We start from the raw sequence: 19,339 nt of genomic DNA, 5'->3' as shown, positions 1-19,339 counted from the left end.
ACGCACAGGGATTCTAGGAACGTTGCCAGGTTCTCAGCTTTGCTGTGTTTTCCTCCCTTCTTGCCCATTTACTAGGTGATGTAATCCAGCTTTAATGACTGTGTGAAGGGGCAACATAGAAAATGCTGCTCTTCGGCACTCTTCTTAAATGTCTGTCCTATACCCCTGGTCTCTACCCTAGTCACTTTATGAGGTCCTCCCACTTTGCCTGGGGGGGCTGTGGGTAAGGATTCCTGTGTGTAGCCTAATCCTCATGTTAAGCATAGTGACATGATCGTGAGGATAGTAAGTTGGTACCATACCATACCATATCCCTCCTTACCTACCTGTCCTCAGTCCTTGTTCTTTTATAGTCAGCTGCTTTGACTGCTTCGTGCCAGATGCTGCATTAGGTATAAAGCACAAAGCACATGTTCACTGTATTAGAGGATGCTCTTCTTACTAGGTAAAGGAAACAGTAAACCATAATTTCTGTTTTCAAGTCTTGGCTGCCTCGTAGACCAAGCATATGTAAGAAATGATAATACATTTTGATACATGGTGTTAAAAAGGAAGAGCAGTACTGAGGAAGTCGAAACCAGTCATAACATGCTGAAGGGGAGAGCTCAGCTTAGCATGTACTCAGCATACACAAGGCTTTTGGTTCTATTCCCCAATACCACATTAAAGACTTGATTCCTCAAGCCTTTAATGCTAGCACCTGGCACACAGGTGAATGGATCTCTGTGAGTTTGAGGCCAGTCTGATCTACATAGTGTGTTTTAGGGCAGTCAAGGCTACAAAGTGAGACCCTGTCTAAAAAAGTAAACATGTTAGAGAACTTATAGGAAAAAAGTTCCCTGTACTTATCAGCATGGGAGTATCATACCAGGATTCTCTTTGCTACGCCCCTTACTTTACCACCAAGTTTCCATCCCAGGATTTTAAGGCTAAAAGTAGTCTGATATGCTAATAGCTTCACCTTAAACACTCTTCCCCCCCCCCCCCCTTTTCCTCTTGGTTGCTGTCAAACCCATCTGTGCCTTGAGCATGTCAGTAATATGCTGTGCCACTGAACTTGGGACCTAGGCCCAATGTTGCCTTGAGAACATTATCTAACTTTATTAAAGTAGTTCTGGGGGCAGTATCTTCAACTTAAGTGATAATACACCCTTGTACCACAGCTGCTCAGTTTTTTCTAGTTGTTCATTCTTCAGTAAAGCTATTTGTTAAAGGAATGCAGGATAGCCATAGTAAATGTCCAATTAAAAAAGAAATTGAAAATGTTGACTAATAATGGCTATTTTTGTTCAAAGAGATCATAAAAATGTATAACTAATGCATCAGAATTGGAAAAGCTGAGACAGCAGGATATGTGTTCAAGGCCAGCCAGGCCTATATAGTGAGACATTGTCTCCAAATAAATAAACTCTTTAAATATATTTATTCATAGATGTTTTGCTTGCATCTTTATCTGTGTACTTTGTGTATGTATTACCCTCAAAGGCCAGAAGAGGCATTGGATCCCTTGGGGACTTGAGTTACAGACCAGTGGGAGCTATCATGTGGGTGCTGGGAATCAAACCTGAGTCCTCTGTAAGTCCAGCTTATATCCAAACCACTGAGCTTGAGCTATATCTCCAGTCCCTGCAAAACTTACTTTTCTAAGTGACATTGAAACCCTATCTTTAAAAAGAGAAAAATACTTATATCACAGCATCTATTTAAAATATAGCATAAAATAAGGCACTCATGGAAAATCAGCTGGACATTGTTTAGGTACCATGAATGAGTTACATGATGTAAATTACAGCTTTTTGAGAGAAATAATTAATACCACCTTTTGTCTTGAAAGTGCTTTATGAATTGTCTCAGTCATTTGTTATCACTTTATTAGGTTCTATGTGTGTTTAGGATATAGCATAACAAATTTGTATTAAACTAGTTTGTTTATAATACACTTCCATTTTATAAGCATGTGACCATAAGCTCTGGTGTGTATAAGTACATATGTGTAGAGACTAGGGTTTGATAACAGGTATCTTCCTCTCACTCTCCACCTTTTTTTGTTTTGTTTGTTTTTGTTTTTTTGAGACAGGGTTTCTCTGTGTAGCCCTGGCTGTCCTGGAACTCACTCTGTAGACCAGGCTGGCCTCGAACTCAGAAATCTGCCTGTCTCTGCCTCCCAAGTGATGGGATTAAAGGTGTGCGCCACTACTGCCCTGCTCCACCTTATATTATTGAGAAAGGGTTTTCTCACTGAACCTGGAGCTCACCAGTTGGCTAGTCTTGCTGGCCAGCAAGCCCAGAGAGCCCCTTGCTTGTGCCCCACAATGCCTGACTTCTTTCATGGATGCTCTGGATCTAAACTTATCTCCTTGCACCATACTTATTGAGCCATCTCCTTAGTCCATCGCTAACTCTTTGTAATGATTATTTTTTTTAAAAAAATTGCTTTGTAAATATAGATGTAACTTTGATTCTTTAAAACAAGATTATTCCCAGATTGGAATTGCCCATAGTACTGCTGCTTATTTACCCTTTTAGGGAAATTAAGTTCTCACATTTCACATAAGACTGAACATGCAGAGCACAGCTGGCTCTAGTCACTCAAAAGATTAAATTAAAGAACCAAAACTATTAGCTAGAAACTTACTTATAGCCAGATGGTAGTGGCATAACCTTTAATCACAGCACTTGGGAGGCAGAGGCAGGCAGATCTGAGTTCCAAGACAGCCAGGTATTCTCAAAGAAATTCTTATCACACAAAAACAAAACAAAAACCGGTGAAGTTTGGGATTGAAGACACCCAGATTCAGATTCCAACAACTACGTGGTGGCTTATAGCCATCTGTAACTCCAGCTCTGGGGAGTCTAAGCCTGTCTACCCGCTTCTAGCACCAGACACAGTGCATGTACATATGTGCAAGCTAAACCAACACCTACCAAAATGCAATTATTTGTATACCAAGAATGTAATTTGGGGAGTGCCTGTCTAACATCCTTAATAATGGTGCCTTTTTTCTCTTCCCAATTACTTCTAACTACAAGTCATTGGGAAACTCAGGGTGACACTGTGTAAACCAGGAAATTATGGTTGCTAACAAAGAAGTAAGGTGTAATTTTTTGCTCTGAAGATCACTGTGTGGGCATTGACTCATAACAAATCTGCTACCATCTCTTAGGACATGCAGAATATAATAGTTCTTTATCATATTCTCAGTAAAGTAAATCTGATCTACCATTACTCAGTTTGACTTATTGAATGTTGCTTCTCTGTTTTTGCTGCTTGCAGAGCCAGAGCCCAGAAGTGGAGCAGTTAGGCAGGGTTGTGGAACTGGACAGTGACATGGTAGATATCACCCAGGAGCCAGTTCCGGATTCTGTGTTAGAAGAAAGTGTGCCTGAGGATCAGGAGCCTGTGTCTGCTTCAACACATATTGCATCTTCACTGGGAATTAATCCACATGTTTTACAGGTGACGTTCTGTCCCATCCTTACTATGACAGAAAACCAAACTAATATTTAATCTTTCATGTCGTCATGTCTCATGCAAAACTGAGACTAAGACCTCACTATAAAGGAAAAGAAAGCAGGCAGGTATTATACGAATATTCCTGTTCAGTAAGGAAACATATTGATGGTGAGAAAGTAGTGTCTGTTTACAAGACCTGATTTCTCAGCAGCTTTTGTAACTTTACTGCCTTGACTTTAGATAAGCCGTTTAAGAACTACTAGTTCTCTTAACTTGTACTTTGTCTGCTTTATAGAGTACTTTTGAAGTTTCAAACAAACATGGTAGATAGTTTCTTTCCTTCATCTTCTAGCTTCAGCCTTTTTGTTTAGCATTTCATTTGTTTGACTTTAAAATCATTTACCTAAATGTGACACATACAGGGCAGTAATGTGTTGCCCACAAAAATGTTCTATTTGCTCTGGGCACAGGCTTTAAAAGAAACTATTTTTTGGTTCATATAAACTTCATTTTTCTGTTACAGTCTTTCATTTGTGGAAAATACTCATTCTGTAGATACTGCCTTTTTTTAGATCATGAAAGCATCATTGCTTGTTGATGAAGAAGATGTAGATGCCATGGATCCACGCTTCGGTCACTTCCCTTCAAAAGGAGAGACTGTTCAGGAAGTCTGTTCTCCTAGACTTCCCATTTCAGCCTCCCACTCATCAAAATCCCGCTCTATAGGTACAGTATAAAATGTGGGGGTTTCAAGGACACTTCGAGCTAGATTCTACTTTTCATGTTTCCTCTTCTAAGCTGAATGGATTTCTTTAGCAGAATCCCTAAAAACTATAACAATAAGCATAAATATTTTTTAATACATACCATACTCTTCCTGCTATCTAAGACAGGGAGATTGCTATGAATTTGAGGTTACCCAGAGCATCACAGCAAAAGCCAGGGAGCTTGGCTCAACAGCTAAGAATGCTTGTTCTTGCAGAGGACCCCAGTTTAGTTCTCAGAAGCCACATGGTAGTCAATAATCATCTGCTCTCCAGTTTCAAGGGGCCTGACACACTCTTCTGGCCCCCTGGCCACCAGGCACACACATGGTGCATATACACGAACTCATGCATACACATTAAATAATTTTTTTTAAAAACGGGTCAGTGAATTGGCGTAGCCGATAAAAAGTATTTGCCATCAAGCCTGATGACCTGAGCTTGATCTCTAAAACCCACATGGTAGAAGGAGAGAAATTATTTCCTTAATTTTCCCACTGACCTCCATGAGTGTGCACGTGCACACACATATTTTAAAACAGAAAAGGGTAAAAGTGCTGAAATGGCAGGGTTTTAAGTATCATAAGTACCTCTTTATTGGGAAACCACTGTTCTCATTGAGTGAGAGCCATGTTTTAGTCACTTAGTGTGGATTACCTAGTAAACTCTAATCAGAATGCCACCACAATACTTAGATTTCACAAAGTTTACCATGTTCCTTTTATTGAGTCCTTACATTGTCTTACTGCTTTTATTGATGGAAAATGTCAAGTATCTCCTTTCCCTAAGTCTTTGAAAATCCCTGTGGGGTAATCACATATTAGATTTTAAAACTTTTTCTTTTTCTACTAGGATTGCAGATTATACTTTATAGTACTGGCTGAAGAGATGATGGCTCAGCAGTTAAGAGTATTGACTGCTTTCCAGTGAGTCTAGATTCAGTTCTCAACACCCATCTGTGACTCCAGTCCGTGGTATACAGTGCCCTCTTCTGGCCTCCTCAGATACTGCATACACATGGTGCACAGTCATGCAGGCAGAAACATAATTTTTTTTCTTGAAAATCTCAAAAAAAAAAAAAAAGAGAGAGAGAGATTATGGAGCATTGATATCAGTGACAATTTAAGCAATTGTAATTTAAAATACTTTGAAAGCTAAAGAACTATCACTGGAATTTTTGTTAACATTTTCTTTTTCTTTTTTTTTTTTTTTTTTTTTTTTTTTTTTGGTTTTTTTGGTTTTTTGAGACAGGGTTTCTCTGTGTATCCTTGGCTGTCCTGGAACTCACTCTGTAGACCAGGCTGGCCTCGAACTCAGAAATCCGCCTGCCTCTGCCTCCCAAGTGCTGGGATTAAAGGCGTGTGCCACCACCGCCCGGCAACGTTTTCATAAAAGGTAAATAGGAGCCAGCAGGAAAGATCTGCAGGTAAAGATGCAAGTTTGATTCCTAGGACCCACAATGTAGACAAAGTGAACCAACTCCATAAAGTTGTCCTCTTACCTCTCTTTATGTTTATATGCATGCACGTGCGCACGCGCACACACACACACATTTTAAAACCAAAATTAAATGATTGAAGGACATGATAGCTCACACAGTCTCTGGCTCATTGAGTTCAGGGCCAGCCTGAGATTTATAGCAAGGTGCTATCTAAAACATATTAGATATTTGCACTCACAATAAACTTGACTTTTAATAGGCTGCACTTTGGGGTATTTCTTTTCATCTCAGCACTTGAGGCCCTAGGGAAGGAGGATTTAAGGATGAGCATGGCTTCTTAGCAAGACTGCATCTCATTTTTTAAGAATGTATTTATTTTATGTATGTGAGTACACTGTAGCTGTTGTCTTCAGACACACCAGAAGAGGGCATCAGATCCCGTTACAGATGGTTGTGAGTCACCATGTGGTTGCTGAGAATTGAACTCAGGACCTGAAAGAGCAGTTGGTGCTCTTAACCGCTGAACTATCTCTTCAACCCGAATTTTTTTTTTTTTTAAGTGTTATGTGTATTGATGCTTTTTCCTGTGTGTATGTCTGCATCACTTGTGTGCCTGGTGCCTACAGACTGGGACACATGTCTGATTATCTGGAATTGAAGTTCCAGATACTGTAAGCTGCTACATGGTTGATGGGAATTAAACTCAGGTCATCCAGAAGAGCGGACTATGTTCTTACCCTCTGAGCCATCTCTCTATCCCAAGGAAGAACTACTTTAGCTTGTTAAAGCGTCCCTCTGAGGCATTTCCTCAGACCTGGCACTGAGCATTATAATGTTGGAACTTCAGTTTTGATCTGTATGGGATTTTTTTCTAATTTTGTTTTATTGGGTTTTTTGTTTGTTTGTTTTGGGTTTTTTTGTTGTTGGGTTTTTGAAGACAGAGTTTTTCTGTGTAGCTTTGGCTGTCCTGGAACTCAATGTGTAGATCAGGCTGGCCCCAGACTTACCGCTTGCCTTTGCCTCCAGAGTGCTGAGATTAAAGGCATGTGTCACCATCACCCAGCTGTTTTTTTATTTTACTTATGTGTAAGGCTGTGTTTGTGCAAATAAAATATTCTCAAAATTTTTAGATTTATGTATGTGTATTGAAATTTTTTTGTCTGCATGCATGCATGTGTAACAGGTGCATGCAGTACCTACAGAGGTCAGAGAAGAGTGTCAAATTTTTTGAAAGTGAAATTATGATTGGTTGTGAACACCCATGTGTGCACTGGGTACCAAACTCAGCTCCTCTGCAAGAGTAAGGAATGCTTTCTAACTGCTAAGCTGCCTTCTCTCTGCCATGATAATGTCCTTTAGCATTCTCTCTATCCCCTCTTAGCCACTTACTCTGCCCTTTCCTTTTTCTTCGTCCCCAGACAATTTTTCTTCTACTTTCGTGTCATGAGTACATAAATAATACTAGGGAATCTGTAATATCCAAGACTCATAAATAAGAGAAAATATGCAATATTTGTATTTCTGGGACTGGTCTAATTCACTATATATTATTGTCTCTAGTTGCATCCATCATTTTTAAAATAGTTTTATTGCATATAAGATTTCAGTTAGGATATGATCCTTAAGAACAGTTTTATCCAGACACAGCACTCAGTCTGGCCACATGATAGAGCTGTGGAGCTGTGGACTTAGAAAGGCCCCTTTTCTAAACCGAGTTTCCTCAGCTTTAAAATGTGAGTAGTGGTAATAAAGCTTCCTGATCAGTGTTACTGAAAAGGGAAGTGTACACATAATTGTCTAATATTGTTATTGACGTAATCCTCAAGGATTCTTGTTTTTGTTTTTCCTTTATAAAATCATTAAAATTTTTGCTTTGATTTTGTAGCTGGAAGGGTAATTATTGGACTGGAGAGCTGGCTCAGTGGTAGAGAACTCATACTCCTCTTGAAAAAGGCCCAAATTTGATTCCCAGCACCCATATCAGGCATCTCAAAACCACCTGTAACTCCAGGTTCAGGAGAATGAGACACCTCGCATCCACAGGTTCCTACAGTCCTGTTGACATACCCACAAATATACACATAAATTAAAAATTTTTTAAGTAAATACTGCGCCATACTCCTTTAATCCCAGCACTCAGGAGGCAGAGTTCAAGGCCCACCTGGTCTACATAGTGAGTTCCAAGATAGCCAGGCTATACGGAGAAATCTTATCTGGAAAAACAACAACAACAAAAAAGATAATTATTATAACCAGGTGTGGTGCACACCTTTGATCCTAGCACTTAGGAGGAAGAGTCAGGTGGACCTCTAAGGCTAGCCTGGTCTTCATAAGTTCTAGGACTTAGGCTACATAGTGACCTTGTCTCCCAAGAAAAGTGATTATCATAAAATTTGTCTGAATATCTTCGTCCTTAGTGATTTTTCTTGTTAGTGAATAAACAAGCTGTGGTGTTCAGCATCTTTTTCCCTTGTTTCAGTTGGTGGGTTGCTGCAATCAAAGTTTGCAAGTGGAACCTTTCTTTCACCAAGTGCCTCCGTGCAAGAATGTCGCACTCCCAGAGCATCGTCTCTCATGAATGTCCCATCCACATCCCCCTGGTCTGTTCCTCTGCCCCTGGCCACGGTGTTCACAGTGCCCAGCCCGGCTCCTGAGGTTCAGCTAAAAACAGTGGGGATACGCAGACAACCAGGCCTAGTTCCTCTTGAAAAATCTATTACATATGGCAAGGGGAAACTCTTGATGGACATGGCCCTCTTCATGGGACGTTCGTTTCGGGTTGGTTGGGGTCCCAACTGGACTCTTGCTAATAGTGGAGAACAACTGCATGGCTCTCAGGAACTGGAAAGTCATCAGGTTGCTGATTCTGTGGAATACGGATTCCTGCCCAATCCAGTAGCTGTTAAATCGTGAGTTATGTTTCTTAATGCTTTAGGGGAGTGTCCACATTGCAATTGTGCCTGTTTTGTTATCAAGAACCTCAAGGTCAGCACTCTGCTTTTTGATCTTTCTATATAAATTTTTAACCCAAATATAAGTATTTCATATATGTTGTGTACATAGTATCATATATGTTCCTGTGTAGTCCCTACAATTAAGTCCTCTGGTAATTACCATATAAAATATATTTCATTTACACCAAATATGTACAGTTTTATTACGTGTTTTTTAATAATTTTAATAAGTTTGTGTATTTTTACTATGGATTAAATTAATATGATTATTTTATTAATTTTTTAATTGATTTTGGAAAAATAAAGATCACCAGTTTCATGAACATCTCAGGAAAATCCATTCTAAATTTACTAATTGACTCTAGATTATGGTATTGTGTTATTTTGATGATTATTAATACCAGTTTTAAAAATTCTATCAAGTTCAGACTGACTTCATGCTCATCTAAATTTATAGCCTCTCTGGGCATGGTGGTACATATCTGTAATCAGCACACTAGAGACAGGCAGAAGAGATCACAAGTTGGAGGTCAATCTAAGTTCTATAGCAAGAGCCTATCTTAGAAACTCAAGTGCTGATACAGCCCAGTAGAATAGCACCTCCCTAGCATGCCCAAGACCCTCACTTAAGTCTCTAGCACATCAATTTAAAACAGATGGAAAGAATTAAGTAGTTTAGAATCTGGCCATATGTGGTGGTACACGCATATAGTCTAGGAGATAAAGGCTGGAGAATCAGAAATTCATGGTCTTTCTTGGCTATAAATCAAGGTTAGGGTTACATGAGATGTATCTCAAGAAAGTATTTAGTATGTATAAGCTTGCCTTTGTAACTTTTGACACCTAAGTATTTGTAAACTAGGCATTCTATATATAACTTTTGATGTTTAGATTTTTAGTGTTCAAATAAGTAGTGAAACAACCCATACTTGTACCCAGAGCTGTGCTTTGTTGTACTAAAATTTATTGGTTATCTTATACTTTGTATCATTACTCATACATGATTTTAATAAACATTAGCATTGGTCATTTGGAAATTATTGTTCACTAAGTTTACACATGTTGAGAAATATAAAGTTCCTACTATTTTAATGGACCTCATTAGTCTTTCTGAGATTTAGGAAGCTGATGCTATAAGGATGGCTGACTTAAGAGTACTTCCTACTCTTCCAGAGGATCCAAGTTTGGTTCCCAGCACCCACAGTGGGCGGTCATAGCCTCATGTAACTCTCACTTCAGAGTATCTGATACCTACTTCTGGATCCTACAATCTTTATCTGCCTCAGACCACAACATAAACACATAACACATAAAAGCAAATCTTGACCAATCATTTATAAAAATAGAATTAAGCTCTGAGGGCTGTGAATGTAGCTCAGTTGGTACAGTATTTGCGTAGTATGCATGAGGCTCTGGGTTCCATTCCCAGCACAGCATAAACCCAGTATAGTGGCCCGTGCCTGCATGCCTGTAATCCCAACATTTTGGAGGCATCTGGAGTCAGGAAGATGTTCAGTGTTCAAGACCAGCCTGGGCTACATGAAACTCTGTCTCAAAAAATTGAAATCACTGAAGTAAAATGCCTTTTATTTAGCCAGAAATAAAAGCATAGGTTAGTTGTAGGGAAATTTCAGCTGTCTTCATTTTCTGACTCATCTGTTGTTTCTTCTAGTCTATCTGAATCCCCATTCAAAGTTCATTTGGAAAAACTTGGCTTGAGACAGAGGAAACTGGATGAAGATCTGCAGTTATACCAGACACCTCTAGAGCTCAAATTAAAACATAGCACTGTCCATGTAGATGAGCTGTGTCCTCTCATTGTCCCCAATCCTGGGGTTTCAGTCATTCATGATTATGCAGATTGGGTTAAGGAATCACCCAAAGATTTACTGGAACTACCAAGTAAGTACACATCATCCTGCTAACCTTTGTCCCAGGAGTCAGGTTAATAGTAGCACGTGTTTCTAGTAGGAAACTAAATACTTCCTCAAAGACTTACAGCTAGTCAAAACCCTCAAGATTTTGGTAATTGTATTCCTTTTATTTCAAACGAAGATATTTATGTGTTTTGCAGATCATCATTATGAAAAGAAAAATTTTTCCCCTCTAAAATTTTACTGACTTAATTGCCTTTAATTAGATTTAAAAAAATAATAGATACATGAGAGAAAGTGAAAGGAAACCCTTTAACTGACAAATAACAAAGACATGTAGTAACCATGCTTGTTGTAATGTGTAGGAAGTTTAGATTTATAGCTGTCACTGTGTCAGGAGCTATGCAGTTATTTACTCTTTATCATTATTGGCATGAGTACTCTGTGTGTGTGTGTGTGTAAACATACTTTAATCATACTCCCCCCTCTGATATTCCTTTATCTCCACTGGTCTCCTTTTACTCTCAAGGGTGTCTGTCAGTCTGTCTTTTTATTTGTTTAGTTTTGGGTTGTTTTGTTTTAATTTATTTATTATATGTAAGTACACTGTAGCTGTCTTCAGACACCCATATGAGGGCATCAGATGCCAGTACAGATGATTGTGAGAGCCGCCACGTGGTTGCTGGGATCTGAACTCATGACCTCTAGAAGAGCAGTCAGTGCTCTTAACTGCTGAGCCATCTCTCCAGGCCCCTGGTTTTGGTTTTTTGAGACAGGCTAGCTTTCTGTAGCCTCACTAAGCATAGCTTGTCCTTTTTTTAACTTCCTTGTTTCTTAAATTTCACTTATAAAAGTGGACATGGAATACCAGGGTTTTTTTGTTTTGTTTTGGGGGTGTTTTGTTTTGTTTTTTGAGTCTGACTTACTTTGATTACCATCCATTTACCTGCAAATGCCATAGTTTAATTCTTCTTTATGGCTCAGTAAACCTCCACCACTTTCTCTATCCAGTCCTCTGTTGATAGAGATCAGGGCTGATTCCCTAACTTGTCTGTTGGAAATCAAGCTCTAGTCACAGTGTTCAGGTATCTCCTTTATGAGATGACTTTGATTCTTTGGGGTAAGAAGTCATATAAATAAAACAGAAAACATTTCAATTTTTTCAGGAACCTCCATACTCATTGCCATGGTGACTGGACTATATATCTAACAACAACATATGAAAAATTCCTTTTTCTCTAAACACTGTCAATCAGTGCTTGTTAATTTTTTTGTAGTTTGGTTTTTATTTTTTCATAACGTTACTCATTCCGCCTGGAGTGAAAGGCAGTCTCGAGAGCTTTGATTTGCATTTTTCTGGTGGCTAAAGATTTGTACTTCATTTGGAAAGTTGGCTCATTTGCTTAACTACTTAATGATTTGCTTATTTGTTTGGGCTTTATTGTTGTTATCTTTTATTCTAGATGTTAATCCCTTGTTAGACAAACAGATTGCAAAGATTTCCTCCTGTTTCATAATCTGTCTTTTCACCATTAATTTTTTTGCAGTGCAGAAGCTCTTTACTTGATTAATAATAATAATAAAAAACAACTTGCCGTTTATTAGAGTCTTCTGCAGGAAGGCATTGCCTAGGCCTGTATCTTAGTATTTAACCAGTGTTTCCCTGTTTCAGTTTAAATTCTCAAGTCTTAAAGTCTTTGATTCATTTTGAATTGATCAGATTCAAAGTGAGATATAGGACTTTAAATGTCAACTTGCAGGACAACAGCCCTCACAGTGGCTGTATTTCTACCAGATGTCTCTGAGAATGCTAAAGCAATCTGCTGCTGCTGTTAGGGAGTGAAGTGCAGATGGTAAATGATTTCCAGCACCTATGGAGACTAGACCACGTTTAACTCCAACTAATGCCCTCTTCGGGCCTCTGTGGACATAATTTCTCATACATGGTGCATTGACAGACAGACAGACTATTCATATGCAGTAATTTTTAAAATGCATTTTGTAGCAAAATTTGGTCAAATTAAGAGAATCTTTTCTTAACCATCACAGTTAATAGCCATGATTAGGCTATTTGTTTAAAGTAGTAAGAGGTTGTTATTTAAGTATCACAGGTATCACAGGTATACAAAGTAAGCAAATATACCTTATATATACCTTATAATTGTGCAGCTTATAGAGATGAACATGTTAGGAGAAGTGAGCTTACCAACTTGAATGAGTGTTTTTTGTGCTGATATATTTTGCACCACAGTTAATGATGGCCTCTCAAGAGTTAATGCCAAACTTCAAATCATTGGTTTTTGTACTTTCTTAGTTGTGAAGCACTGGAGCCTGACATGGACATTATGTGAAGCCCTGTGGGGCCACCTGAAGGAGCTTGACAGCCAGCTGGATGAGCCCAGTGAATACATTCAGACTCTAGAGCGAAGAAGAGCTTTTTCCCGCTGGCTGTCCCATACTGCTGCACCTCAGATTGAAGAGGAAGTCTCCTTAACCCGCAGAGACAGTCCCATAGAGGCTGTCTTCAGCTACCTCACAGGCAGTAGGATTAGTGAGGCCTGTTGTCTAGCACAGCAGTCAGGTAGGAATGAGATCCTCTCTACCACTACCTACTTCCCCCACACTATCCCTGCCCCTCAATTGTAATTTGCCTTCTAAATATATTCAAGTAAGATTGTTGATTCCTCTAGAGACCATGCCTTGTTTTCCTAAACAATTCTCTGGAACCTTAAATACTGTTTATTTAATGATAATTGTGTTGATCTTATTATATGCATTTGTAGTAAAAATCAAAAGATGCAGGTAAATAGAAAGCAATAGGACAGAATCACCCAAATTCTAAGACTTAGTCACTGTAAACACTTAAATGTGTGATTGTGACTTAGGTGGTTATCCTAGTAATGCATAGAGTATGCACAAATGTATGCATATAGGGCAATATGTACATGCATGCCAATGGTTCAATGCTGGGATTAAAGGCATATGCCATAGCCGGGCAGTGGTGGTGCACGCCTTTAATCCCAGCACTTGGGAGGCAGAGGCAGGCAGATTTCTGAGTTCGAGGCCAGCCTGGTCTACAGAGTGAGTTCCAGGACAGCCAGGGCTACACAGAGAAACCCTGTCTCGAAAAACAAAAAAAAAAAAAAAACAAAAACAAAAAAAAAGGTATATACCATGATTGCCTGATTCTTAGCAGTTTTTCTAATATATAACATTGGCATGTTCCTTTGACAACTGCTGAGCTGAGCCTTTCCTCCCAAAGCCTGGAAGAAGATGGTAATAGCCTGTGTTTCATTAGGTCCACAGATCCTTAGTCCTCATCAGAAAACTTGTGTTTCTCTTATAGGTGATCATCGCCTTGCCCTTCTTTTGTCTCAGTTGGTGGGAAGCCAATCAGTCCGTGAGCTGCTCACCATGCAGTTGGCCGATTGGCATCAGCTCCAGGCTGACTCCTTCATCCATGATGAGAGATTGCGCATATTTGCCCTGTTAGCTGGAAAACCGGTAATGTCATACTAATTTTCTTGTAAATTTTATGCTATTAACATGACTGACAGTTTGGCCTTGTTTATAGGTAGAAGTATTTTCAACTTAAAATGTCAGTTACCTGGGCATGGTGGCATAGGCCTTTAGTCTTAGCACTTGGGAGATAGATTCAGGTGGATCTGTCTGAGGTATAGACCAGGTACAAGACAAACCTGGTCCAGAGAGGTCCAGGATAGCCAGGGCTACTTAGGAGACCCTGTCTCAAAAAACAATTTTTGGAAAAAAAATCATTACGGTTGTGTTTTTGCACACTTGCTCTCAAGCATGTGTGTACACACTATGGCATATATATATGTATGCAAAATGAAGGATAACTTGCCAGAGTTGATTGATTCTTTCCTAACACATGGGTCTTGGGAGTCAATTCCAACAGAGACAGGAAGATCTCTTAGTTCAAGGCCAGCCTGTTATACATAATGAAGTCCTGTCTCAAAAACTAAACAAAAAAACTAACATAAGTGAACAGCTTGTAGACATGCAGTAGTAACCAAGGCAACATAAAGTTGACGTGGTAATGTTCTTGTCTCCTGCAGGTGTGGCAGCTCTCAGAACAGAAACAAATCAATGTATGCTCCCAGCTAGATTGGAAACGAACACTTGGTATCCATCTTTGGTATTTGCTTCCACCAACTGCCTCCATTTCCAGGGCTCTCAGCATGTATGAAGAAGCATTTCAGGTATGTGTGTATTCAGAAGAGCCAGGGACTCTGGTAGACAAAACACTCTGCTAGGTTTTTGTCTTTCCAGAGAAGTCCTGCAAGCTGGGTATGGTGGGCAGGCCTTTAATACCAGCACTTGGGAGACAGCAGGTGGCCATCTAGGGATACATGATAAGACTCTGTCTCAAAAAAAATTATTTAAAGTCATAGAAAAAAAATCAAATAATATAATACATATTGCTGTATAAAATTGAAACAGACCCAGCAAATTCAAATCCTTTACCTTCCTTGCCTCTAGACAGGGCTCCTCTTCAACTTCTACTGTTTACTTCCTTTTCAGGGGACGGGGGTTGTTGATCTTTTTCTTTATTTCCTTTGTGGGAAGTGTTTGAGACAGGGTTTCTGTGTAGACCTGGGCTATCCTGGAACTCACCCCGTAGACCAGACTAGCCTAGAACTTGAAAATCCTGCCCTTCCTGCCTCTGCCTACCATGTGCTGGGATTAAAGAGCAGCACCACCAACCAGTCTACCCATCATTTGCTTCTATTCTATTTAAAGAGATTGTGAATGCTCTTACTGTCTTTTCTGCTTCTGCATGAAGTGATTCTTTACTTCTAAGACTAGCTTATCTCTTTAGGAATTGCTTAAGCCTGACATCAAGTTTAATTTGACCCTTATTAACATTTAAACTGAAATTGTTCAATATCATATATCATATCCCTTGTCATTATTGAAATAAAAAAGTTGTTTTGAGCCAGATGTGCACCTCTTTACTTCCAGTGCTTGCAGGCAGGTGGATCTCTGAGTCTAGGCCAGCCTGGTCTAAATAAGACCATGAGAAAACAGATATGTACATTATAATTCATAACAGTAGCAAAACAGTAGTTATGAAATCGCAATGAAAATAATTTTATGGTTGAGGGTCACCACAACATGAGGAACTGTATTAAAGGGTTTCCGCATTGGGAAGGCTGAGAATCACTGGCACAGAGAGACCTTGTCTATATAGGTGTCTTAATATTTGAAATGATACTACTGATTGAAAAGAACTGTTAAAATGCTTTTTCAAATCCTTCCTTTTCAGAATACTTCTGAGGGTGATAAATATGCCTGCTCCCCTCTTCCCTCTTACCTGGAGGGCTGTGGCTTTACAGTAGAGGAAGAAAAAGACTCCCGGAGACCACTGCAAGATGTTTGCTTTCATCTTCTGAAACTCTACAGTGACAGGTAAACTAGGCCCAGGATGGTAATCACTTCAATCAATGTCATTGAGATAGATAAAGGATGCAGTGCGAAAGGAAAGTTATCACAGCAATTTGTCAACACAGCGCACACATTTCTGTCACTACAGAAACTTCCTAAAGCAATTTAGGGATTAGTCCTCAGTCCTAAATTTTTAGGGAAGGATTGTTAATATAAATTAATATTGTTGTTTCAGAAATTTATATAATTTGTATTATGTAAATTACATCATTTGTATTATTTCGTGCTTGTCTTTTCACTCAGCATGATAGTGAAATTTTACCCGTACTAATGTGAATAGCAGAAGTTGGTTTGGGGTGGATATTTGTTTCAGCACTGCAGATTTTTGTGTAATTTACATACTGATTTGCTGGTGGGTAGTTAGGTATTGTTGGTTTGGCTGTTAGGGATAAAACTGCTGTGGATAGGTAAAAAACCCGCTGCATTAAGCCGGGTCTTTATCATAGCTACTTGGGAGACTGAGGTGAGAATGGTTCCTAAAGGCCTGAAAGTTTCAGTCCCCCAGACAATGTAACAAGAGTGCTTGTTATTTCACATTCTCACTGGTGATGTATAAAATCTCTAATTGCTGGATGTCCTCTTCAGAATTTGGTATGGTATATAGTGGTACTCTGTATGTTGTATATATTATATCTTTTTTTTGATTATGGTAGTTTGAGATTGGGTTTCTAAATTGACTGGCCAAGAATTCACTCTCTCATGAGTTAGGATTATAATAATGTGCCTCCATGAAATAAGTTCTTAATAAGAAAGAGAATGGGCTGGGTAGTGGCTCATATTTTTAATCCCAGCACTCCAAAGGCAAGGCAGGTGGATCTGTGAGTTCAAGGCCAGTCTGGTCTACAGATCGAGTTCCAGGGCAGCAAGGGCTCTGCTATACAGAGAAACCCTGTCTCAAATAAACAAAACCAAAATTGGGAGGTGGGGGTGGAAAATGGCTTATCTAACTAATAAATTAACTCATGAAGTTGAATCTAAATGTTATTTTGATGCTTCTTTTTTACTTTATCTTAGACATAACTAGGATTGTTGGTTTTCTTTCACCTCTTAACAGCTAACGGTCATAGCTCTACTCTTCAAGATGTTCCCTTTAAACACAGTGTTATAAAATAGAATATTTTTTAAAACTGTGGTATCTGTTTTTTGTTAACATATATATTCAAATTGTTTTGCTGTGTGTGTGTGTGTGTGTGTGTGTGTGGTTTGTTTGTTTGTTTGTTTGTTTTTGAGATAGAGTCTCTTTAGCCCTGGCTGTCCTGAACTCACTTGTAGACCAGGCTGACCTTGCTCTGCCTCTGCTTGTGAATGCTTGTGAGTAAAGGTGCCTGGCCTACAATTTAATTATTATTTAATTACTGTATTTTATGTGTGTGACTGGTTTTGGCTACATATATAAATGCAACACTCAAGTGTTTGGTGCCATTAATGGTCAGAAGAGGGTGGCAGATAACCAAGAACTAGAGCTATGGTTAGTTGTGAGCCACCAGCTGGGTCTGGGAACTGAATTCATGTTCATTGCAAAAGGAGTAAATGTTCTTAAGCATTGAACTATCTCCTGCCCCCTTAGCTAATTTTTTCTTGGTGCTTTCTGTATAGTGATAAATTTTTATATATTCTGGTTGGACATATATATAATAATTATAATGAATTGTGGTTTTTTATATTTATTATTTTTTCTGAGACAGGCTTTCTCTGTGTAACCTAGGCTGTCCTAGAACTCACTCTGTAGACCAACCTGGCCTTGAATTCACAAAAATCCACCTGCCTCTGCCTCCTGAGTGCTGGGATTAAAGACAAGCACCATGAACCCCCAGCAATATTTTTTTTTTATCTTAACAAGTGAGAAGGGTTTTTTGTTTCAGTTCATTTGCATGTTTGAATTAGAGGAAGTCTTAAGAGAGCCCATTCTGTCTTTCCACTATGTTTGTCCTGGGATTGAATTCAACTTGGCAGACTTGGAAGTAATAAAAGCAATAACCCAAAACGATCTCTCCAGTCCAGACTTTTTTTTTTTTTTTTGTTTGGTTTGGTTTTTTGTTTCTTGGGTTTTGTTTTGTTTTGTTTTGTTTTGTTTTGTTTTGTTTTTTCCTCCTTTTGGTTTTTTGAGACATGGTTTCTCCATGTAACAGCCCTGTCTGTTTTGGAACTAGTTCTGTAAACCAAGCTGACCTTCCAACTCAGTGAGATCTGCTTCCCTCTGACTCTCAAGTACTGGGATTAAAGACATGCACTATGAGTACCCAGCAGTGCCCACCAACTTCACTTCTAATAGGTTAGAAGTATTAAGCCGGATAGTGGTGGTAGCACATACCCCAGCACTTGGGAGTCAGAGGCAGGCAGATCTCAGTGAGTTAGAAGACAGCCAGGGATACATGGAGAAACCATTTTGAAAAACCAAAAGAAAATAAAGTAGCAGATACTATAGTAATAAAGGATAGGAAGAATGGAAATTGTAAAAGTCCATGTGCTGGAATGGTAAAACGCATAGGTCAAACCAGTTCCAAAAATCCTGTTAGATGACACTCTTCTGAGAGAGGAATTTGGTATTTCTGTATAGGAGCTACTGATAAGACTCTAATACTTTGCCCTCTGGTTCTTTTATTATCTCCTGAGATACAGAACAGTTAACCTGTTCAGTGCAGATCCTGCCAGCTGAGTATCCTGACTGAATACTTTCTTCTCCTCAGACATTATGATCTCAATCAGCTATTGGAACCCCGAAGCATAACTGCAGATCCTTTGGACTACCGCCTAAGCTGGCACCTTTGGGAAGTGCTGCGTGCTCTTAACTATACCCATCTCTCAGAACAGTGTGAGGGTGTGTTACAGGCCAGTTATGCTGGCCAACTGGAAAGTGAAGGACTCTGGGAATGGGCCATCTTTGTCTTCCTGCACATTGACAACTCGAGGTGAGTGAAAGTCATTGAACCCACTGGTGGGAATATCTGCACCTCAGGGCAGTACCTAAGGGTTCCTTTTCAGGTCCAGTTCAGTAAGTGATTGCTTACAGGGGTTCTCACTCTGTGGATCTCAATCCCTTTGGGAGTCAAAGGACCCTTTCACAGGGGTTCCCTTAAAACTATCAGAAGTCAGTTATTTATTTACATTAGGATTCATAACAGTAACAAAATTATAGTTATAAAGTAACAACAAAAATAATATTATGTTTGGAGGGTCATAACAACATGAGGAACTGTGTTAAAGGTTGCAGTGTTAGGAAGGTTGAGAACCACTTGCTTAGACCATCTGTTAGATACAGCCATGTGATAATCTCAAAGGGGCTAGAGAGATGGCTCATCAGTTAAGAGCATTTGCTCCTTTTCCATGGGATCTGAGTTCAATTCTCAGCACCTGTGTTGGGTTACTTACAGCTGCCTGTGGTG

The 19,339-nt window shown here is 39.3% G+C and overlaps 1 protein-coding gene across 7 annotated transcripts in view; it reads left to right on the top strand.

The window, feature by feature from the left end:
• Nup98 (nucleoporin 98 and 96 precursor) overlaps window positions 1-19,339 on the top strand; it is an 87,099-nt gene that overhangs the window by 61,837 nt on the left and 5,923 nt on the right. For 6 of the 7 annotated variants that reach the window (XM_034503525.2, XM_034503497.2, XM_034503536.2 and 3 more), the window contains 9 exons: window positions 3,275-3,457; window positions 4,027-4,180; window positions 8,139-8,568; window positions 10,286-10,515; window positions 12,802-13,068; window positions 13,834-13,991; window positions 14,567-14,710; window positions 15,778-15,920; window positions 18,644-18,865. In XM_034503525.2, coding sequence (XP_034359416.1) covers window positions 3,275-3,457; window positions 4,027-4,180; window positions 8,139-8,568; window positions 10,286-10,515; window positions 12,802-13,068; window positions 13,834-13,991; window positions 14,567-14,710; window positions 15,778-15,920; window positions 18,644-18,865 — 1,931 coding nt within the window. Of the gene's footprint in view, window positions 1-3,274; window positions 3,458-4,026; window positions 4,181-8,138; window positions 8,573-10,285; window positions 10,516-12,801; window positions 13,069-13,833; window positions 13,992-14,566; window positions 14,711-15,777; window positions 15,921-18,643; window positions 18,866-19,339 lie in introns of those variants that run through there. The other variant, XM_076939257.1, reaches the window with a different exon arrangement.

The sequence above is a fragment of the Arvicanthis niloticus genome, chromosome 1 (assembly GCF_011762505.2).
Source record: "Arvicanthis niloticus isolate mArvNil1 chromosome 1, mArvNil1.pat.X, whole genome shotgun sequence".
NCBI lineage: Eukaryota > Metazoa > Chordata > Mammalia > Rodentia > Muridae > Arvicanthis > Arvicanthis niloticus.
This window is presented reverse-complemented; position numbering and strand designations above follow the sequence as displayed.